This window comes from Lithobates pipiens, unplaced genomic scaffold (assembly GCF_037356315.1).
Source record: "Lithobates pipiens isolate NorthernLeopardFrog02 unplaced genomic scaffold, aLitPip1_a1.2 Scaffold_13, whole genome shotgun sequence".
Lineage (NCBI taxonomy): Eukaryota > Metazoa > Chordata > Amphibia > Anura > Ranidae > Lithobates > Lithobates pipiens.
The window spans coordinates 404,475,570-404,499,825 of NW_027507718.1; the positions used below are offsets into that span (position 1 = coordinate 404,475,570).

At 43.4% G+C, this 24,256-nt stretch overlaps 1 protein-coding gene across 2 annotated transcripts in view; it reads left to right on the forward strand.

The window, feature by feature from the left end:
- The window catches only part of AASDH (aminoadipate-semialdehyde dehydrogenase), a 96,638-nt gene that overhangs the window by 11,791 nt on the left and 60,591 nt on the right, over positions 1-24,256 (forward strand). The window contains exon 4 of one of the 2 annotated variants that reach the window (XM_077477443.1): positions 9,601-9,721. The exons of the other annotated variant lie outside the window; for it this stretch is intronic. Coding sequence (XP_077333569.1) covers positions 9,601-9,721 — 121 coding nt within the window. The remainder of the gene's footprint in view (positions 1-9,600; positions 9,722-24,256) is intronic. 2 annotated transcript variants of the gene reach the window in all.

Here is a 24,256-nt window from a genome sequence, read left to right on the forward strand (position 1 = left end):
AGCATAAACATTCTTATCTCTCTCTATTGTATTGTATAAACTACCAAGCCCATTAATCTTATGAACAAAGGCAGGCATGCTTGAACTCCAACCTGTCTGACAATCATGACTGCACCCATATATAGAGGAGAAAAAGTATAGATATGAATCGTCAGGAAGTGTGTTAGGCCAGCCATACCCGTTTCGAATCTCGGCCGGTTCGAGATTCAAACCATTAATGGGCAGGTTGAATGTACCAAGTTGATCCAATTATCGCAAGCGTCTTCTATAGCCGCTAGCAATAATCACTGTCTTCTCTCGCAACCTGTGGTTGAAGGAAAGAAATTTGCATTGTCTTTGGGCTGCGTTAATCAGGATTACCATTTGAAAATAAAGAAGCCCGAAAAAAGAAAACAAATGCAGCCACCCCATCTTAGGACTGGTAAGCTGCATTATATTAAATGTATGTATTTTTTGGATTTGGATATGCTATAAACGTTTTATATTTTATACATACTGTATATCGGTGGAAATAAATACATTGCTGAATCTTCAGACTTTAAAGTGAATCTTTTTATTCCTGAAAACTAGGTTTACACTTCCACCAAGAACAGGCATTCATCTTCATTTTTAACCATTTCCGGACTGCCGCACGTCGATATATGTCCCTCTTAAAAAAGTTAAGATATCTTTGTTATGGCAGCAGCTAGCTGGAATTACCTTGGTATCCTCTTCTTCGGCAGGTGGTCCAGTTTCCGATAATAGTGGTCTCTGCGGTGGATTTGCCGCAAGATCACTTTTATAGGCGGCAGGAGTGGAGCCCCCCCCCCCCTATCGCCATGCTCTGGTGCCCTCTGCCGCTTACTGGAGCCTGAGAGAGGGGAAGATAGCTCCCACCGGTCTTCATATTATTGCAGGCCGGAAGCAATGTCAACACGTCACTTCTGCCCATTGCTCTTAAAGGGTCATTTTTTTTTTTTTTTTTTTATTGCATTTTAATGTAAATATGAGATCTGAGGTCTTTTTGTCCCCAGATCTCATATTTAAGACGTCCTGTCATGCTTTTTTTTTTCTGTTGCATGAGATGTTTACATTACAGTAATAGGAATAAAAGTGACACCATTTTTATTTATTTATTTTATTTTTAAAAGAACAGTGTAAAAATAAAAGGTAAAATAAGATTTAAAAAACAAAAACGTCCCGCCGAGCTCGTGTGCAGAAGCGAACGCATACGTGAGTAGCGCCCACATATGAAACCATGTTCAAACCACACATGCAAGGTATTGCTGCGATCGGTAGAGCGAGATCTATAATTCTAGACCTCCTCTATAACTCAAAACATGCAACCTGTAGAATTTTTTTTTAAACGTCGCCTCTAGAGATTTTTAAGGGTAAAAGTTTGTCACCATTCCACGAGCGGGCGCAATTTTGAAGCGTGATATGTTGGGTATCAATTTACTCAGTGTAACATTATCTTTCACAATATAAAAAAAACAATTGGGCTAACTTTACTGATGTCTTTTTTAATAAAAAAAAAAAGTGAATTTTTTCCCCAAAAAAGTGCGATTGTAAGACCGCTGCGCAAATATGGTGTGACAAAGTATTGCAACGACCGCCGTTTTATTCTCTAGGGTGTTAAAAAAAATGGATAATGTTTGGGGTTCTAAGTAATTTTCTAGCAAAAAAAGCTGTTTTTAACTTTTTAACTGTAAACTTTGTAAACAACAAATCTCAGAAAGAGGCTCGGTCCTTAAGTGGTTAAAGTCTCATGAATGCCTGCCCATGTTCTGTATTGATTATCTCCATTGCAGCTGACAGTGTAGTTCACATAATCCTGTTTGCATTGCTTTGCTGTGTATCCAGCCAAAGTGTATCTATACATGTAGCGTTTGGCTGGGTATCGCTCCTTGAACCTCTCTATTCATGTCATTGTGGCCAAGCTACCCCTATGACGCTTACAGTGCATTCAAGAACTGCATTTTGAAATCGTTATTACTAGCCAAGATGATTCTACAAGTATCCCTACAATAGAAAACCAATACAGTAGAAGCATTAACAGGCATCTAAAATTTCAGGGCTCATTTAAACAACCTCTTTATTCTGCCTCAAATGCACTGCCATGTTAATTTTGACTTTTTGCTAAAGGACTACAACTTGGCACTTGTCTCTGTCTCGAGCTGCTCCCACTGGCCTCTTTTATGGTTACCTATTGCCCTGCAGGAAGCAGTGACTAGCAGAATAAGGGCAGGAGTGTCTTTTAAAATGTAGGATGTGATTGACTTCCTGTGTTCCCCTTGACTATGCCGAGTTACAGGCAAGATGGCCGCATCCATCAGGGAAAATAAAGAGGTACTTTAACTGCATGAGGGCTTCACTACTTTTTGAGGGATAGATATGATGGTGGTATAGATTCAGTGGCTGCTCACTCTGCACCTAATTATGGTTGGTGAAATTGTTACTTATCTAAAAGATGTCATGAATGAGTATGTTCTTTACATCCACCAGCTCACAAGAGCAAGGTGGTCTGTATATCTGAATCTGGAAGTTTTCCTCAAAATATCTTTATATCATGACTCCTGGTTTAGGGAAAATCAGAAGCATGAGTGCTGGAGACCGACCATTCCATATAATCGCACAATGACCCAGTCACCTGAAAAATTGATTATTTTTGCTATTTTCAGCATAGTACTTTTCGTATTTATTCTACAGAAATTTAAAAGTGTGCATAGACTAGGTAGAGCTACACTCGGATATTTACATATTCCAAACCAGACTTTTTTCAACCAGGGTGCCTTTTGGGTTCTTCGGGGATGTCTAGGCAAAATGCCTAAAGGTTGCCCAAAATTGTCCAAAGTTGTCAGCAAGCCTGCAGGTGGATCAATCATGCCTTTTTGTTTACACAAAACCATAGGTTGTGTTTTTTATTTTTGTAATTCCTTTATTTTTCAAAAAGTTGCAGTTTACAGTTGCAAGTTACAGTTTACAAAAAAAAATAAAAAATTTATATATATATATATATATATATATATATATATATATATATATACAGTGGTGTAAAAAAGTGTTTGCCCCCTTCCTCATTTCCTGTTCCTTTGCATGTTTGTCACACTTAAGTGTTTCGGAACATCAAACCAATTTAAACAATAGTCAAGGACAACACAAGTAAACACAAAATGCAATTTGTAAATGAAGGTGTTTATTATTAAAGGTGAAAAAAAATCTAAACCATCATGGCCCTGTGTGAAAAAGTGATTGCCCCCTTGTTAAAACATACTATAACTGTGGTTGTCCACACCTGAGTTCAATTTCTCTAGCCACACCCAGGCCTGATTATTGCCACACCTGTTCACAATCAAGGCATCACTTAAATAGGAGCTGCTTGACACAGTAAGGTCCACCAGAAGATCCTTAAAAGCTACACATCATGCCGAGACCCAAAGAAATTCAGGAACAATTGAGAAAGAAAGTAATTGAGATCTATCAGTCTGGAAAGGGTTATAAAGCCATTTCCAAAGCTTTGGGGATCCAGCGAACCACAGTGAGAGCCATTATCCACAAATGGCGAAGACATGGAACAGTGGTGAACCTTCCCAGGAGTGGCCGGCCGCCCAAAATTACCCCAAGAGCGCAGCGACAACTCATCCAAGAGGTCACAAAAGACCCCACAACAACGTCCAAGGAACTGCAGGCCTCACTTGCCTCAGTTAAGGTCAGCGTTCATGCCTCCACCATCAGGAAAAGACTGGGCAAAAATGGCCTGCATGGCAGAGTTCCAAGGAGAAAACCACTGCTGAGCAAAAAGAACATCAAAGCTCGTCTCAATTTCTCCACAACACATCTTGATGATCCCCAAGACTTTTGGGACAACATTCTGTGGACCGATGAGACAAAAGTGGAACTCTTTGGAAGGTGTGTGTCCAAGTATATCTGGCGTTGAAGGAACACTGCATTTCATAAAAAGAACATTATACCAACAGTAAAATATGGTGGTGGTAGTGTGATGGTCTGGGGCTGTTTTGCTGCTTCAGGACCTGGAAGACTTGCCGTGATAAAAGGAACTATGAATTCTGCTGTCTACCAAGAGATCCTGAAGGAGAATGTCCGACCATCTGTTCGTGTACTCAAGCTGAAACGAACTTGGGTTCTGCAGCAGGACAATGATCCTAAACACACCAGCAAGTCCACCACCGAATGGCTGAAGAAAAACAAAATGAAGACTTTGGAGTGGCCTAGCCAAAGTCCTGACCTGAATCCTATTGAGATGTTGTGGTATGACCTTAAAAAGGCCGTTCATGCTCGAAAACCCTCTAATGTAACTGAATTAGGACAATTCTGCAAAGATGAGTGGGCCAAAATTCCTCCAGGACGCTGTAAAAGCCTCATTGCATGTTATCGCAAACGCTTGGTTGCAGTTGTTGCTGCTAAGGGTGGCCCAACCAGTTATTAGGTTTAGGGGGCAATCACTTTTTCACACAGGGCCATGATGGTTTGGATTTTTTTTCACCTTTAATAATAAACACCTTCATTTACAAATTGCATTTTGTGTTTACTTGTGTTGTCCTTGACTATTGTTTAAATTGGTTTGATGTTCCGAAACACTTAAGTGTGACAAACATGCAAAGGAACAGGAAATGAGGAAGGGGGCAAACACTTTTTCACACACTGTGTGTGTGTGTGTGTGTGTGTGTGTGTGTATATATATATATATATATATATATACATTTTTTTTTTTTTTTCTCTTGTCATCTGTCCAGGACAGCGCTAAAGAGATGGGCTCCATCTCCGGAGACAGGAAACGCAGGAATCGGCAGATCTCTAAAGGGCGGCTTCCATCCCTCTGCTTCAGTATTTGTGTTTCCTTTACCGGAGGAGGAGGCTGGATATAGGAATTCTCCTTCCCCTGACCCTGGGAGCTACTCATGGGAGAAGGGGAAGGAGGTCTGCATACCTGATGGTCAGCACGTCGCTAAAAGGTGGCTAAGTGTAGCTGGTGCCGGCGTTGTCGTCCTCGATAGCCCGGGGAGGGCTGGCGTTCCCCACTCAGCTGCTAGATACCAGTGTGTCTGGCGTGGGTCAGGCAGGGGGCGGGCGTAGGCAACGAGTCAAGTTCCGGCCTTTGGAATGCAGGAGGAGGGCGGGGACTCTCGGCGCACCACTTACGGTTCCGGGTCACACAGCGAGCGTGGTTGACGGAGCCTGGGGGCTTTATTTGAAAAGTGCCAGCCACAGAAGGAAAAACGCTACTCCACAGCACAGTCTACCTTAATGCAGGGAACAGAAAGCATGGATGCAGCCAATCCAGGTGGCAGTGGAGCTGACCCAGCTCAGGTAGGCAGACACAGGGGTGCCTTGGACCTACGGGGTTGGGGGAGGTGATGGACTCCTAGGTTAGAACCGCTAGTTAGCAGGTTCTATAATGGGTTAGCCAGAATTAGACCTGTTTCGTTTAAGATTTTGCCAAAATGGGACCTGTTGACAGTTCTACAGGGTTGGATAAAATGGTCACAGGAAGAAGAACTTTCCTTAAAATCGGTCACGCTCTTCTTAGCTACAGGCACTTACCATTAAAGAGCCTTTTATTGCAAGTTTTTGAAGATAGGCTGGTACTACGCACAGACCCAGAGTTTTTGCCTAAAGTAGTGACAAAATTCCATAGAAAGCAGGGAATTGTTTTGCCATCATTCTGTGGGTCACTCACCAATCCAAAGGAAATAGAATTCCACCAACTGGATGTGAGAGCCTGTGTCTTATGGTGTCTGGAAATGTCGAAAAGCATTAAAAAATCCAATGCTCTATTTATTTTATATGCGGGGAAAAAAATTGGTGTCCCATGGGGTCCCAAGCTTCAAAAAACACAATCGCAAGGTGGATTAAACAATCTATTGTGGAAGTCTACAAATTTATGAAAAAGGAATGTCCCTTTTCCCCCCATGGCTCACTCCACACGGGCACTATCGGCTTCTTGGGTGGAGCGAGCTGGGGCGACACCAGAACAAATCTGTCGAGTAGCAACATGGTCAAACTATTCGACTTTCATGAAGCACTATAGATTGGACCTTATCTCAGCGCAAGACCAAGCGTTTGGGAGAAAAGTCCTCGAAGCGGTAGTGAATTTCCCGAGGGGGTTTTTAGCCCTTAGGGAGAAGGGAGACACTGGAATACTAGTTAGTGTGCAAAAGTATATTGCTGTGTAAAAATGAATCCCCTCTAACGTTGAGTGTATGGCTGTTGCTGCGATATGTAAAGTTTTTTTAAATGTTTTATTTTAGAATGGGGGTGTCTCAATCTTACATAATTTTAAAGGATGCCTTGATTGAGAAATGGTTGAGTAACGTAGTTCTAAACAATAGCTGTAAGCATTGTAGAGAAATGTAATATTCAAAGCCCTCAACAGACACAACTCCTCTTTCCTTATTTTCTATGACAACAGAAACTCTGCCTTCTAATTTAAAAAAACACCAGGTGCTTTGTAAGCTGTTAAAAATAAAATAAAAAATATGCAGGACCTTCATGACTACTCACTAGATCTCACTTCTTGCTGTTAAACTCGCATTCTGCCTCCTGTCATTAATTAGAAAACTGATCTGGGTTGTCCCATGAGTGGGGAAATTGGTCTCTCTCTCTCCCTCTCGCAACCTCAATAAATGACATCCTTCGTTATGCAATTCATGCCAACTGTAGATCGGCATAAAGAAAATTACAGAATGTATTTCCTATAATGAAAATTTCACCTGATGTAATATGCAATGTTCAGTTCCATTTTTTCCTGTGTGGTATGCCGCCTTCTCTTTACCACAATTTTATAGTTTATAATATAAGTATATTTTGCCATATTGCAATACACGGTTATCATTCTTTAACTCTCTGCTTCCTCCCCCACTAACTCACTCGCTGCCCAAGAGATTGCCAATCGCTTCAAAGACAAGATTGATGCAATTCGTGAGGACACCTCCACTGTATGTACATCTTCCCCATCCAACATACCTTGCTTAACAGTACATTCAACACTCTCCTCTTTTGAACTGGCTACTACTAAAGAGGTTAAAAAGCTTTTCTCAGATGCCCACCTAACCAATTGTCCCCTGGGTCCTGTTTCCTCACAACTACTACAGTCCCCGCTTATTCTATCCTATGCTCTCTCACATCTTCTTCAATCTCTCCTTCTCTAGTGGCACCTTCCCCTCCCCTCTTAAACATGCCATCACTCCCATCAGTTGCGGCCCGTGCATTACAGGCGCCGCACATCCAGACACCTCCAACGCTGGACACATGAAATACTATGGCGGGGGGGTGTGTTTTGAAGCACCTGATTAGAGCCAGAGGCTCTGATAGGCTTCAAAATGGGGTGGGCTCAGGGTGCAGAGCACTGCGTCCCGATCCCACCTTGTTGTGCTGCATAGTGAATGAATTTTCACTATTTTCACACTAACGCTCCTCCCTGCCAATTGGCAGGCAGGTCAGTGAGACCTGTCTCCCACTTGGCCAAAGCTTTAGGCGATCTTATTGGATTCCTAACGCTTTGGCGGAAGAGGAGACACAGAGGAGGAAGACCGAGGAGCCAAGCTGACACAGGAGCCGCAGCCACTGCTTCCCACCACTACAGAAGAGGTGACGGAGAGCCCTGTTGCTCCAGGAGAGGAACAGAGCCCCACTACACGAGCGTTAAGTGCCGCCGGACTGGCCGTGCGCGGGGGGGGGGGGGTTGGTTAGTGAATTGACAGCCGGGGGATGCGCCTGGCTGCATATGCCAGGGCACAAGTGGCTGCATCTGATGGGGGGGGTTCAATATTTTTCAGTTTGTTTGCGCCCCCCCTCCCCCCAAAAATTTTGAGCACAAGAAGCCACTGACTCCCATACTTGAAAAGCCCTCACTGGACCCCACCAACCTGAATAACTTAAGACCCATCTCATTGCTCCCATTTGCCTCTAAACTTTTAGAATTCTTGCTCTACAACTGTCTTTGCTCCTACCTCCAGTTAAAATAACCTTATTGACCCATTACAGTCTGGCTTTCACTTGCAGCGCTCCACGGAAACTGGTTTACTAAAACTCATTAACAACTTACTAACGGCTAAAACCAATGGCCACTACTCCATACTCCTAATACTTGACCTCTCTGCGTCCTTTGATACTGTTGATCACTCGCTCTTTTTCTAACTTTATTCCCTTGGCTTCCAAGATTCTGCTCTATCCGGGTTCTCTGTCTACCGATCACCGCGCTCCTTCAGTGTTACCTACAACTCTGTCTCCTCCTCTCCATTGCCCCTTTCTGTGGGGGTCCCCTAAGGCTCTGTTCTTGGACCCCTTCTCTTCTCTATCAACACCTCCTCCCTTGGTCACTTGATAACCGCCAACGGCTTCCAATACCACTTATACGCTGGTGACACCCAAATCTACCTGTCTACTCGCATCACTCCTTCAGTCTCCTCTCATTATTAACTGACATACCAGTATGGATGTCACACCACTTCCTTAAACGAAATCTCTCTAAAACCAAGCTATTAAATTAATATCCCCCCCCCCCATGACTTTTCCCATCAAAATCAACAGTTGCAACCATCAGTCCATCCCCTCACACTAGGGTACTAAGTGTAATCCTAGACTCTAACTTGTCCTTTGAGCCTCAAATCCAATCGTTGTCAAAAGTTTGTAGAATTCACCTCCGTAACATCTCTAAATTGCGCCCCTTAGCAAATGAAACCACCAAGCTCCTCATTCACTCCCTTGTTATCTCTCAATGACTATTGCAACTCCCTTCTAATTGGCCTGCCTCTCCATAGGCTATCCCCTCTTCAGTCTATCATGAATGCTGCTGCCAGCCTTCTCCACCTTATCCACCATTCAGCGTCTGCCAACCCTCTCCTCCAATCCCTACACTTGCTCCCAATCATACAGCAAATTAAATTAAAAATACTAACCACAACATACAAAGCCATTCCCAACTCTGCCCCAAACTACATCACCAATCTTGTCTCCAAATATCACCCAAACCATCCTCTCCACTCCTCCCAAGACCCCCTACTCTCAATCTCCCTTGTCTCCTCCTCCCATGCTCATCACCAGGATTTCTCCAGCGCCTCTTCCATCCCCTAGAACTGTCTACCTCAACCAGTCCGGCAATCCCCTATTCTTGCTACCTTCAGGCGATCCCTGAAAACACATCTCTTCAGGGAAGCCCATCATGCCTCCAACTAATCTTTTACCACTTCATCAGCTCATTTCCCACAGTTACAACCTTTTGTACCACCTGCCGACCCTATTAAATTGTAAGCTCTTCTGAGCAGAGCCCTCTTATTCCTCTTGTATTTTATTGTATTATAACTGTATTGTCTCCCTTTTTATATTGTAAAGTGCTACATAAACCGTTGGCGCTATATAAATCCTGTATGATGATAATAATTGTATAAATATAAAACCTACAAAAACAACTTTAGAGTGAATAACTTCCTAGTACATACAGATAGAGAGTTGAGTAACGGGTTGTTTCAATGTACTTTTGCTGCTTGTTTAAAATATGTAAATATCTTAATATCCATAGTCTGGACACAGATGCACTTTAATGATCCAATTTTTTTATGGTTTGATAATATCAGTTGAGTTGTTTTCACTTTGTTTTTGTAGGATTCTCCAGGTCCCAGCTGCCTATTGTCCTGTAGACCCTGGTGCCCCATCCAATTTCATATTTCCACTTGCAGAACGATGTAAAATTCGCTACATGTTGGTGGAAAACAACAAAGTTGAAGTGAGCATAAAATTATATTATGATAAAACTTAAATTACACTTTAACATCTTCATTTGTGATGTACTTTCCTCCTGTACAACTCCCATAATTGCATATGCATTGATGGTTTTAAGGCAGAAGTCCTCTAACTTTTTAAACAAAGGGCAAGTTTATCATCTATCCGACTTTAGAAGGGCCAGGCTGTTGATGGGTGGCAGTAGAAAATGCTGTCGGTCAGTGGGAATAAACCATGACCCACCTTCAGTGGAAGGAATGCCCCCCCTTGTGTTGTTGGAGAAAATTATCCCCCACCAATGACTTCAGTGGGAGGAAATGTGTCCCGTTGTTTGTGTCAGAGGGTGGAACAGTGCCCCGTTGTATGCATCATTGGGAGAAAAGTCTCACCAATGGTGTCAGTGGAAAGAGTAGTCCCCCATTATTGATGTCAGTAGAAGAAATTGTGCCCTGTCATTGGTGTCAATGGCACGAGTCAAGCCCCATCATTGGTGTCAGTGGGAGGAATTGTACCCTGTTATTGGTTTCATGTGGGAGGAATAGCCCGCAATCTTTCCCTTTCCTTTTCAGAAAATGGATTCTCATTGTTTTCTAAGGCCTCTTGTACAAACTGGAAACAAAATGCATTAGTATTTTTTTTTTTTTTTTTATATAAATTACTGCAATGGGCCTTTTTGCTTCCTTTTTTTGTTTCAGAATGGATTTAGGTTTACTTTCCACATGCATATCTAAACATAAAATGCATGTTATGACATTTTTTAAATGTTTAGGTGGAATTGGTTAACATGTTTATACAGTGGGGAAAATAATTATTTCTCGTTCAAAAAGTTTTATTTTATCTTAAAATAAATTACATGTACAGAATATAAGACAAATTCTGTGATACCAGAAATAAAAAGTAGATATATTGAAGTACGGATGATACAAAGCAAAGAAGAATTTCAAGATATTCTCGTGGGAATGACAATAAATGGCCTTATATATTTTAGAATTTGAAAACCATTCTTATAGCTGAGTTTTAAACATTTTAATCCCAAGAAAATATAAATATGTCTAAAAGAAAATATATGATTTTAAAGTTTTGACCATAACTTCTAAAGTATGTTTATAGTAAGTTTTATATAGTAAGGGAAGAACAAAAAAGGTATATAGGAGGGGAAGGGGAGGGAATAATTCTCCGGAGGAGGTTTTATATATCATCTAATGTTGTAATTCTATAAAAAATCTTAATCACCATAACAATAAAACTCGGTTGTCAATATTATCTCCATATGATATCAAACTTTGTCATCTGGTTTTTATCTATAGTAAAAAACACAGGTCGGGGGGCGTGTCCGGATGTAAATAAGAGCGGACGTGTGTTTGGGGAGCTCCGGCCGTCCGATTCAGAATCCTGTGCCATCCTGCTATTCTAACGGCCCAAACGGAGAGCTTTCTCAGCCAGAGGGACTACTGCCCTGCTGCACTGTATCCTGAGGGGAAATTGTGGAGTGGGGGACCGAGGAGCCCGGGATACGGCCGCTCATCCTCCCCGTGCCGGACTCCATCTTCCCGGCCTCTGCGGGGCAATCGGGGCTGATCCGGTGCCTGTGGGAGAGGTAAGAGGCTCCTCTCCATCCATCCACTGCCCCCTTGCGCCCCTGGATTGTCCCGTGGTTCCGCGGACCGCCGGCGCTGACTTTCAGGCCTGAGGCCTAGCGCGGCCTAGTGAAGCCTGCCGCGGACCGGACTTTCCTGGACGGCCGGCCGGCGGGGGAGCGCCGCGATCGGCCAGCGGAGCGGCGGAGGCGGCTGTCGGCCGGTGGGGGACTGTCTCCTCCATAACCATCCTGGCGGGAGCTGGTGGGGGGGCTGTGGAGCCATCATAACTGCCCTGGCCTAGTCCGGCCTAACGCAACCTGGGAGTCAATTGCAGCCTTTGCCCAGTGGCTGGAGGGGAGGTGATGTGGTCGGCCTGACCCCTGTGATTTGGTACCTGCTCCTTTTATCTATTGCTGGACACTGCTACCCCTTTTAGGGGGGGCTGTTCTGGTGCACTGACTGAGGGCCCTGGCAATCCTCCCTTCCTGACGGACATTGCATCCATCCATCCAGCTCCCTGGGCCCTGCCATATAGAGTCACTGCCTGAGCCTTGCTGCCGAAGGATTGCTACTGTGAGGAGCGGAGGCTCACGGACGCCTACAGCCCCCATCCCTTCATGGGCCCTAAACACCGGCCTAAAAGCTCTTCTGCATTGAGCGGTCCTGCTCCTGATCCGCCCGCTCAACCAGATCCCTCTCTTATTGGGAGGGTGCAGTCGCTGCTTGCGGAATTAGCCATGGAGTCCGGTTCTCCCTCCGGGGTGGCTATGCCTACCCCTCCCTCCCAGGACAGTACTGCGGTGATACTAGCTGCTATCGAACAGAGTAAAACCTCTATGCTGGTACGAATAGATCGCCTTGCAGAAGAATGTAATCTAATTAGGAATGACCTGCACAAGATCAGGGGCAGGCTGACTGAATCAGAATCACGAATCTCTGCAGCTGAGGACCTCACGGCTACCCACACCAACAACATAGCGGACCTGCAACGCACGGTGCAACTGCTCGTCGCTAAGGCTGATGATGCGGAGAATAGAGCAAGACGCAACAATATCCGTGTCTTAGGTCTGCCGGAGGGAGAGGAGGGTGACCGACCAGCGGAGTTTGCTGAAGACTTTTTCAAGAAGCTGTTGAGCCTCCCGGAAGTCTCCCCGACATATGTTGTTGAGCGTGCTCATCGTGTTCCTACAGGACGTTACATCCCAGGGGCAATTCCCCGACCCTTCCTGGTCCGCTTTTTGAATTTCAGGGACCGGGATAGGATCCTTTCCGCGGCTCGTAAGCTCCCTTCTCTACCATATGGCAACTCCTCATTCCTACTGTTCCCGGACTTCTCGGCAGACTTGCAGCGCAAGAGAAGGTCCTTTTAATGATGTCCGCAGGCGCCTACGGGACAAGGATATTAAATACAGCATGTTATACCCCAGCCGCCTTCGGGTGCCTTATAACGGATCGGTGAAATTCTTTGACACGCCTGAGGAAGCAAATGACTGGCTGATCACTCTACGTTAATTTTCTACAGCTATCCCTACGTTGATGGGGGGTACTACTTGCCTGAATTATTATCCTGTTGTGGGCTCCCGGCCTTTTTTTTTTTTTTTTTTTTTTTGCTGGCGGTTTGTTGATACTGCTGCTGTGGAACTCATGGGATACTACTTACCCACTGGATGGGTGGGCGTTTTTTCATCCTTCCTGCCAGCGGATGGCGTACTGACCTCCACCTCTCCTAGGACATCTGCGGTGCTTTGCCATTGCTCAATGTTGATCCTTCCTGACTCCGCTTTGTTTTTTCTCTTATAGGTCTTGTCCTTTTAGCTACTTCCTTTTTAGCTCGGAGCTCCCCGGACGCGGGACACTTAAGGACTTATCAGTTCTTCCCCCTCATTACAGGGTTTTTGACCTGACAAGGAGTAAGCGGTTTGGAGCGGCCGCTGCTTCGGAACTTTTTTTTGTTTAAAAGTCTGGAGGTTTAAGTTTTGGTTAGGTTTTGGGTATCAAACTGGCCATGATTTTTAGTGCCCAATTGTTTTTTGTTTTTCCCCAATTGGGGCACTCTTGGCCGGTAGGGAGTTGTGGGTTATTTTTTTTTTTTTCTTCTCTTTTGTTATTTTAATTCCCTTTTTTTTTTTTTCTTTTTTTTTTTCAATGTGCACTCTGAATCCACTGTTTATCGCATCTGTTCTGTATGCTATACTTCCATGTGTCATGCTCACTGGCGGGATAAGGGGTTATTGTGTAGGTATTGCTATGTTATAATATGTTACCAGCTGTTCCAATGGATTTGAGACTGGTGTCTTGGAATGTTCGGGGTCTTAATGATAAGGTTAAGAGGGCCTTGATTTTTAAATACCTAAATGGTCATAGACCCCATGTCCTTTTTCTCCAGGAGACTCACCTTCTGGGGAATAAAATACTAGCACTGCGCAGGCCCTGGGTGAGACAAGCGTTCCATGCTACGTATTCTAGCTATGCGAGGGGTGTGGCCATCTTGCTAAGTAAGTCTTTGGCTTATAAAGTTGTTCACCTGCACACTGATCAAGGAGTTATTAGAGATTGGCCAGGTGGTTTATGCCTTCGTTAATGTATACCTGCCCCCCCCCCTTCCATCCACAGATCTTGTATAAGATTAGTGAACTGCTGGCTCCCCTCCAATTCTCCAGGTTGTATATAGCAGGGGATTTTAATTCCATCTTGGATCCATCCCTGGATTCGTCCAACCCAAATAGGGTATTTTCGCCAGAGCTACTGCAATGGGCTCAAACTTTTAACTATACTGAGATCTGGGGATGGAAGCATGCGGGTGCTAGGGCCTACTCTTTCACACATAAATCGGGCTCCAGGATAGACATGGCCTTCGGCAACTCTGGGGCCCTGACGTTGGTGAGGGGGGCACTGTATTTGCCTGCAGGTCTCTCTGATCATGCACCTTTTGCAGGTTACCTTACAGTTGTCGAACGCCAGAAGTAATGCTTGTTGGCGCCTGGCGCCCAAATGGTTGCAGGATTTGCGGGTGGGGGAGGAGGTCACTCCTAAACTGAAACAATACTGAGAGTTGAACGAAGGTTCTACCTCGGCACAGATGGTTTGGGACGCCTTTAAGGCCAACACCAGAGGAGAATATATTTCGGCCATTAAGGCGATCCGCTCTGAGCTTTCATCCCAGCTGCGGACGCTCGAGGGGGGCGAGGCCGAGGCGGCTGAGGCGTTTACCGACTCGCCGACCTTGGAGCGCTTTACTCGATTGGCTGAATCACGGCGGGCCTTGTCCCTTCACCTTGCTGAGGCTACTCACTTAGATTTGAAGACCCTGGGGGGAAAAAATCTTTGAATCCGGGGACAAAAACAGTAAGCTTTTAGTGGCTGACTCTAAATTTCAGACAGTGGTTTCGGAGATCCGAGGGTCTGATGGTCAGTTGGTGTCTGCACCTGATCAGATACTTACTGAATTTAGAACCTTTTATGAAAAACTGTATGCTGAAGTCCCAGGGGGATCGGTGGAGGAGCAGAGGGAGTTTCTCTCCTCTCTGGATTTGCCCACTCTATCACAAGAGGATTGTGCATTTCTAGACCGGGATTTTACTTTGGAGGAAATAGAAGAGGCAATTTGCTCGTTCCCTGGCGGGAAGACACCTGGACCCGATGGCCTACCTGGCGAGTGGTACAGGTTGTACGCCCCGCTGGTCGCTCCCAAATTGTTGAAAGTGTTCTCTGACAGTAAAACTCAGATGGCACTCCCTCCGTCCATGTATCAAGCACACATAGTGCTTATCCCCAAGCCTGGCAAGGACATCTCCCTCTGTGCTTCCTATAGACCGATTTCTCTGCTAAATTTTGACTTGAAGATTTTGACGAAAATGCTGGCCACCAGGTTACGAACGGTCCTGCCATCCCTGATTGATATAGACCAGACCGGATTTATGCCAGGGAAGTCCACAGATATAAATTTGCGAAGAGTTTTTACTCATTTGCAGTTGCCATCCACTGAGTCTTCCACGAGGGTAATAGTGTCATTGGATATCGAAAAAGCTTTCGATTCTGTGGCATGGCAGTTTATGTCCCTGGTGCTGGAGGTTATGGGTTTTGGAGAGGAATTCCGTAAATGGATTCACGTTTTATATAAGGAGCCCTTGGCACAGATTAAGATAGGTGGCGCCTTGTCGGCGCCTTTCGCTGTCCGGAGGGGTACGAGGCAGGGTTGCCCATTGTCACCGGCTCTTTTTGCCCTGGCGAAGGAGCCGCTCGCGTCAGCCCTCAGGAGGGCGGAGGGGATTTGTGGGATACGGGTGGGTTCCATACGAGAAAAGGTAGCTTTATATGCAGACGATCTCATACTTTTTTTAAGTGACCCTGCCCAGTCTCTCCGGGAGACACTACTCATTCTTTCCCACTTCACTGAGTGTTCGGGGTTGAAGGTAAATTGGGACAAGTCTCAAATCATGCCCATAGACAGGGGGGCTAAAGCGGCAGCAAATCCCGACCTAACATTAGTGTGGACGGACACAATCAAATACTTGGGGATTTATATCTCCTCCTCTACCTCTGATTTTTGTGCCCTTAATCTGGATCCATTGGTGCAGAAGATGAGGACTAGACTGAAGGCGTGGTCACATCTCCCTCTCACCTTGATTGGGAGGATTAATTTATTCAAGATGAAGCTTTTGCCTGCTTTCCTCTATGTTCTCAGACATGCTCCAATCTTGATTCCTAAAAAAATATTCCGCATGATCAACTCTCTCCTGGTGTCGTTTCTCTGGGGCGCTGGTCAGCCGAGGTTTCGGCTGACGGTGTTGCAGAGGCCTTGGGGGGAGGGTGGTTTGGCTTGCCCGGACCTACACTCCTATTATGTGGCGGCCCTTCTGTCCCATGCCCACAATTGGCTGGTTTCGGATGAGTCCAATGCGGAGGTGGTTCTGGAGGCGGCGTGGTTGGGGTCATATGAAGTAGAGGTCGACCGATATGGGTTTTTCTCTGGCCGATGCCGATATTTAGAAATCATGGTGGCCGATAGCCGATATATAATGCCGATTTTTTTGGGCCGATATGTTAGGCCGATTATATTTTATTTTATTTATTTATTTTTAATCCCCCTTGATCTAACACACCTTTCCCACTGGGGCGTTTTTTAAGGCGCTTTTGGGCTAAAAATAGCGCCTGTAAAGTGCCTGCAAAACGGCTCCCCTGCAGTCTGTGTGAAAGACAGAGTGCTTTCACACTGAGGCGATGCGCTGGCAGGATCTTAAAAAAAAAGTCCTCCAAGCAGCACGTTTGGAGTGGTGTATACCGCTCCTCCACCACTCCTGCCCATTGATATGAATGGGCACCACTGCCGAAGCGGTGCTTCATGGGCGCATTTAACCTCTTCCTTGGCCGCTAGCTGGGTTATATGTGCCCCACTAGCAGCCAAATAGCACCGCTAAAATGATGGTAAAGCGCCGCTAAAACTTGCGTTTTACCATCAACGCCTGCCCGCTCCAGTGTGAAAGCAGCCTTCATTAGTGATACAGAAAATTTCTTACACTTAAACATTTATTAAACAAAACAAACCTCCAATCAGTTTACTTGTATGTATGATCTAGATTAAAAAAAAAAAAAAAAAAAACCTATATATTAAATAAAAACGGGTAGTCAAAACTTTTGGACAAAAAAAAAAAAATGGACTAACTTTACTGTTTTTATTTTATTTTTATTTTTTAAATGGTGTATTTTTTTCCCAAAAAAATGCATTTGAAAGACCTCTGTGCAAATGCCGTGTGACATAAAATATTGCAACCACCGCTATTTTATTCCCTAGGATCTCTGCTAAAAAAAAATATATATAATTTTTGGGGGTCTAAGTGATTTTCTGGCAGAAAATACAGGATTTTTACTTGTAAGCAACAAGTGTAAGAAAAGTATTTAAATGGTTAAACTGAGAACTTCTACACAGAGATGACTTCATTCATTCAGTGTAAACATTGTAACATTTAGTTCTTTTCTTGGCAGTCTGCCCAGAGAGGAGGAAAGTGTTGCTATGACGACTCAGCAACTCACACTGACTTCTTACAGAAGTCATTTCAAAGTCCCGCTGTAGAATCGGCTTTTTATCAGCAGAATCGGCCGATGCCTATTATTTAAAAAACGGCAAATATCGGCCGGCCGATATATCGGTCGACCTCTAATATGAAGCACTGAGAAACTTAATGTATCGCGGTCTTCAGGCCCCGTTCCCTCTTACTGCTGCAATGCGGGCGGTTGTGAGGGCATGGAACATAGCTAGCTTGATGCGCCCCGTACCTTCGGGGCACATCTCTCCGCATAGTCCTCTTTGGTTTAACCCCAATTTACCGGAATTTGGTTCTATTCCTGATCCTAGTGTGTGGGCTAACAGGGGCATCAAATATATCGAGCAACTTTGTTTTGAGGGTAAAATACAGACCTTTGACAGGCTGAAGCAACAGTACGCTTTGCCTAACTCGCATTTATTCAGATTCCTGCAACTTAGCCATGCCTTTCGATCACAGTTTGGAAATGCCCCAGTGGCGTTCTACACTTCGAGGCTAGAGACTCTGCTCAGAGACGATGATCTGTCTAAACCTCTGTCGGCCATATACAAGGTTTTGCTCCCGAATGTTCATACCGGTCTCGAGCTCCTGAGGGCAAAGTGGGAGGCGGATTCCTCCTCTTTGGACACAGAGGACTGGGAGGACGTCTGGGAGTATCCTTTCTTACAGTTAGTGTCAGCCAGGGATAGATTAGTGCAATTTAAAATAGTGCATAGGATATATTGTACTCCGCAACGTCTCCATAGAATCTACCCATCTGTCCCTGCCTCCTGTTGGAGATGCAACTCACTCTCAGCGGATTTTATACATGTATTCTGGGGCTGTCCTCAAATAGCTATTTTTTGGGTGGAGGTGACTAACTTTATTCGGTCGGTTACCACTGTAACGGTACCGTTGTCTGTTGAAATATGTCTATTGGGTTTGGTCGGATCGCTGGCCCCACGCCGAGCGATCAGAACACTCCTGGGATTATTGTTATACTATGCCCGTAAGTCTATTGTTCTTAAGTGGAAGGCTCCGTTGGCCCCCTCTATTAATTTTTGGAAGAGTTTAGTGAACACGGCTCTTCCACTATACAAGGCCACCTATCTTTCGCGTGGCTGCGGAGCTAAATTTCATAAAGTATGGGACATTTGGACGGAGTCACGAGACACCAATGCTGACTTGAGTGCTGACTGACAATGTTTCATTAGGACTTAGTGGAGGTGTTCTAGGGTATTAACACGTCTGTAGCCCTGGGTTCTCCTTACGGGGGCAGTGGGGGGTTGGTTGGGGGGGGGGGGCGAAGGCTTGCATGCTTTATCCGGGGATGGCCTACAGCCTGCAGTAGAGCATGAGCGAACTTGAAGATTGTCCTGAGCAGTGGTGCTAGAGTGTACGGTGGGTTTTTTCTTTGGTTGTATACGCCGGTGGCGGTATCTTGGGGGGGGGGGGAGGGGGGGGGTTGTTGTTATTGTTGACTCAGGGGGTTGTAGTAGTAATCAGCCTGGGTATGCCCAATAGGCTGTAAGTTGTTTTATGTTTTAATTGCAAACTCATTAAAAAGAATTTCCCAAAAAAAAAAAAAACACACACAGGTCACAGGTCACACAGGTCACACACAGGTTATCTATAGCGTCCATTTTAGCATGGATGAAAGATTGATTCATTCTACGTTTGGTTTCTGCAATATTCACCACATCTGTTTTCCACGCATTGGCTATAGTCTGCTTTGCGGCTATCAGGAGTGTAAGAACTAATTTGAATTGTTTCTGATTCAGAAAGGCTGGTTTTAAATTTTTAAAAAGGAGAGCTATAGTTGGGTCTGGAAATATTGGACGATCAAAAAATTTTGTAATTATCAGAAAGATCTTTTTCCAAAATGATTGTACAATTGAGCAATGCCACCAGGTATGTATATAGGTACCTTTTTCTGGACAGCCACGAAAGCAGAGGCCAGTGTTGTCTGTTGAGAATTTGGCGATTCTCGCAGGAACCAAATACCAGCGTGTGATAACTTTATATGATGATTCAGACGCCAATATATTTATAGAGGAAGATTTTGTGAAAGACCATATGTTGGACCAAGACCTAGAATCGATCGTACAATCCAAATTTTTTTCCCACTTGGCCACATATTTAGGTATAACAGTATTAGAATTAGATATCAATTGTGTATACAATGATGTAATACGACCTTTAGCATGTGGTTCCTTGAGACAAAATCTTTCAAATTGAGAAATATTATGTAAGTTTACATTTAAATTGAGACGAGGAGTATAAAAATCTTTGATTTGGAGATATCTGAATATTTCTGATTGTGGAAGCTTATATACATTCACATAGATCTGTAAAAGATTTTATTGATCTAGTTGAAGTTAAATTATATAGACAAGTGATACAAGCCTTAGACCAAGCTTTAAAGGTTTTGGGATATTTCCAGGCTTCTTGTGGAAAGATAATAGCGGATTTTGTGGAGATTGCAGACCATGTGAATTTCTATACCTATCCCATATAGATAGAGAGTGCTTCGAAATTGGGTTATTTATAGACTTACGATCCGCAGGTTGTAACAATAATATGTTGTTTATAGGAAGAGGATCACAGTCTACAGCTTCAATGAGGACCCATAAAGGAATCTCTGTAGAACAGTGATATTTTGTTAATTGAGATAATTGAGCTGCCTTATAATATATGTTAAAGTCTGGAAATCCCAAACCACCCAAAGCTTTGGGGAGAACAAGTGTTTTTTTGTGAAGTCTGGGTTTTATTTTCCCCCAAGTAAATTTCATTACTTTTTGTTGAATCAGCCTAAGAAAATATGCAGGAATATGAATCGGGAGAGTTCTGAATAAATATAAAAATTTCGGAAGAACAGATGTTTTTATGATATTGATTTTCCCAAACCATGATATCGGCATTGATGACCAATTAGATAACGACCTTGTAATATTTTTTAATAGAGCTGGGTAATTAGCTGCAAATAAATCGGAGGGGTTAGGAGTAAACTGCACACCCAGATATGGGAGGCTATGATCTACCCACTTAAAGGGTAGTGAATTTTGTAAAGATTGTTTTATCTTTTTCGACAAGTGAAATGTTTAATGCTGAAGATTTTTGAATATTGACCTTAAGGCCCGAAATAAACGAGAATTCTTGTAGTACAACCATAAAATTTGGGGCCAAAACATGTGGAGAAGATAGTAAAAGGAGAATATCGTCTGCGAATAAACAGAGCTTATAAAGGAAAGCCACCCATTTCAATACCTGTTATAGTGGGTTCCATCCTAATTCTTTGTGCTAAAGGTTCAATGAGTAAAGCAAATAATAATGGCGAAAGTGGACATCCTTGACGAGTCCCCCTCAGTATATTAAACTCGTCCGATTTGTACCCTGCATATCTGATATAAGCTTTGGGATCTTGATACAAATTAGAGAGCCATCGTAAAAAATGAGGGCCGAATCCCCATTTGGAAAGTGTATAGTTCATATATGACCAAGATACTGTGTCAAAAGCTTTCATAATATCTAAAGAAAGAAAACAAGTGGGAATACGTCTTTTTTTTTTAGCGGCATGTGACAGGAGTGTTGCACGTCTAATATTATCTCCTGCTTGACGTAATGGAATGAAGCCCACTTGATCACGATGTATTAGATTGCCTATAATAGTATTTAATCTGTTAGCTAGAATTTTGGCTAAAATTTTTATGTCCAAATTTAATAACGAAATAGGGCGATAATTAGACCATATTGAATCGTCTGTGTGAGGTTTAGGGATCATACAGATAATTGCAGTTAGGGTTTCTCTTCTAAAAGAATGACCTTCCAAAAGGGAATTAAAAGTGTTTGTCAAGACTGGAGATAGGGTGTCTACAAACGTTTTGTAATACAGCGCAGAAAAACCATCAGGACCTGGCCTTTTATTTAGTTTCCGATTTTTGATAACTTGGAAAATAATTATTTGATCCCTTGCAGATTTTGTAAGTTTGCCCACTTACAAAGAAATGAAGGGTCTATAATTTTTATCATAGGTGTATTTTAAAAGATCAAGACTAATATCAACCAAAAAAATCCAGAAGAAACACATAAAACAAAGTCTATGCTTGGTGGGCATACCCTTGTTGGCAAGCACAGAGGTAAGATGTTTCTTGTAGTTGACCAGGTTTGCACATATATCTCTGGAGGGATTTTGGTCCACCCTTCTTTACAGATCTCTAAATACTTTTAAGATTTTTTGGCTGTCCCTTGACAACTGGAAGTTTCGGCTCACGCTGTAAATTTTCTATAGGATTAAGGTCTGGAGACTCACTAGGCCACACCTTAATGTGCTTCTTCTTGAGCCACTCCTATGCTGCCTTGGCGGTATGTTTTGGGTCATTGTCATGCTGCAAGACCCGTCCACAACCCATCTTTAGTGGTCTGGCTGAGGGAAGAAGGTTCTCGTCCAAGATTTTGCAATACATGACTCTGTCCGTTCGCCACTCAGTGCAGCAAAGTTGGCCAGTACATTTAGCAGAGAAACCACCCCAAAGCATAATGTTTCCACCTCCGTGCTTGACTGTAGGAATGGTGTTCTTCGGGTCATAGTAAGCATTTTTCTTCCTTCAAGCACAGCTAGTCGAATTGATGCCAAAGAGCTACATTTTGGTCTCATCTGACCACAGCACTTTCTCCCAATCCTTCTCTGAATCCTTTAGATGTTCATTGGCATGACTGTAGATGTGCCTTCTTGAGGAGGGGGACTCGCTGTGTTTGGAGCAAGAAAAATGCTGACTCTCACCCTAAGAACACCATCCCTACAGTCAAGCATGGAGATGGAAACATTAGGCTAAAGGTACAGATCGACTATGCTGCATTGAGGGGTCATGTATTGTAAAATCTTGGATGAGAACCTTCTTCCCCAAGCCAGAACACTGATGATGGGTCATGGATGAGTCTTTTAGCATGACAATGATCCTAAACATACCGCCAAGCCAACAAAGGAGTGGCTCAAGAAGAAGAAAATAAACACACCCTGAAGAGTAAAACTACATAATTTTCTTTACTATTTTGTAACTTGCTATATATAGCTATCTAAAATCCCCTAGTCCCTTACAGAATAAAACAAGGGAAGTCACAAAGATAATAAATGACTTCCACTGGTTTTATATCCTCACCCAAAAAACATTTAAACCAGACCATCCATATAATCCATCCTATCCACAATGGAAATGGAAATATGCATTCAGTGAATTCTTCCTTCCCTCTGATAAGGAGCTGTTTAAATAAAGGGCCACAACCCACCCTTAATTGATAAGATTAAAAGCAGATGCTACCCACCTGTCAGCCTAAAGTAAATGTGATCTATAAATGTGCCTGAACATTAAAAATCCCTGCTATAGTGTGCTACAGTATTGAAAAAACACACACATACAAAAAGCAAATACACACACTTCCAGTTTAGGGGAAATAGTCTTCAAAATCGGCAACAATTTAATTCCCAAGCCACCATACACATACACAAAGATCTTTTCAACATATACTTGCTTATACAGACATGAGATTCTTCCTATAAATAGCCAAGCTTATTTTCCTGGGATCATAGTGAACAAATTTGTCCCTCAAAAATATGCTTTTTATACAGCTAAGTAGAGATATATATTGTGGCAGCACGCAGGTAAAGTCACCTGGTTGTATCCAGGATGGGAAATGTGTGCCCTAGATTCAGGCTTTATGCAGACTTGTACAACTAGAGGGGAAGAGTTAATGAGCCCAGCTGAAGTAAGTGGGCTCATTAAGACCTCTACAAAAAACCCCAGCATGCTTAGGGAGATGCTCCATCCTGGAACCAGTTTTGTGTTTGTATAGACTGGGGAGTGTGACACCTGTTCTGTGCGGTGAGTTAACGCCTGTGTGGCAAACCTCTACAACAGGGACTGGTGCAGCACAAGGCTGCACTCAGTTGTTAGACAGGGAATCTAAGTGTGTAATCGGAGGTCAAGCTGACCAGGATTTATTTTCATGTTTTATTTTTGTTTGGCTGTTATATGTTTCACTGCATGTAGCATAAATAAACCGCATCTTTTGTTTTTTGCACCTACAACGCTGTCTGCTGTGCCTGATTTTGTGTTGTGAACCCATCCAGGGGGTCACACACACCCGCTGCCGAGCTAACCCCTCACTATATATATATATATATATATATATATATATATATATATATATATATATATATATATATATATATATATATATATAATATATGTGGACTTTTCATTTAAAACCATCTCGCTTTTAGTATATGTAGGTTTTTCACTGGTGTACTCTCATCTATTTAGTGCTGAGATGTAATCAGAACCATAAAGGCACCCTTCCTAAATCAGGTCCATCGAATGCAGGACATAAAATCTTTGTGTCCATATACATGCCGATTCCATCCCAGCACTAAAGTAAACCTCAGCGCAGGTAGGGATCATTTCTGATCCTGTCTATGATACCCTGCATATTGGTTACCGTTTCCACATACATGTTGATCACATCTCAGCACTAGTATACTCTCATCTAATCCGATATCAGTATTATAAAGACCCCCCCCCCCCCACCTCCTAAATCAGAGATGCAGGACATGCAATCGCTGTATCCATATACATGCCAATTTCATCTCAGTATCAAAATGCACCCTAGCGCTGACAAGAATCATTTCTAATCCTGTCTGTAATATCCTGCATATTAGCTGTCAAATCCAGAGTGTGCAGAGTGAACAGATTTATCCCTCAAGTCTATATTTTGTACAGCTGATGGATACATATACACATAGAGAATTCCATAATCGCTAGCCTTCTATATGTACATCCCCAATATATATAAATTGATTTTTCACTTGAACCCCTCCCCCATTTAATATATATAGACCATTCATTAGTTTAATCCAGCAGCATATCAGGATTAGAGAAGCACCCT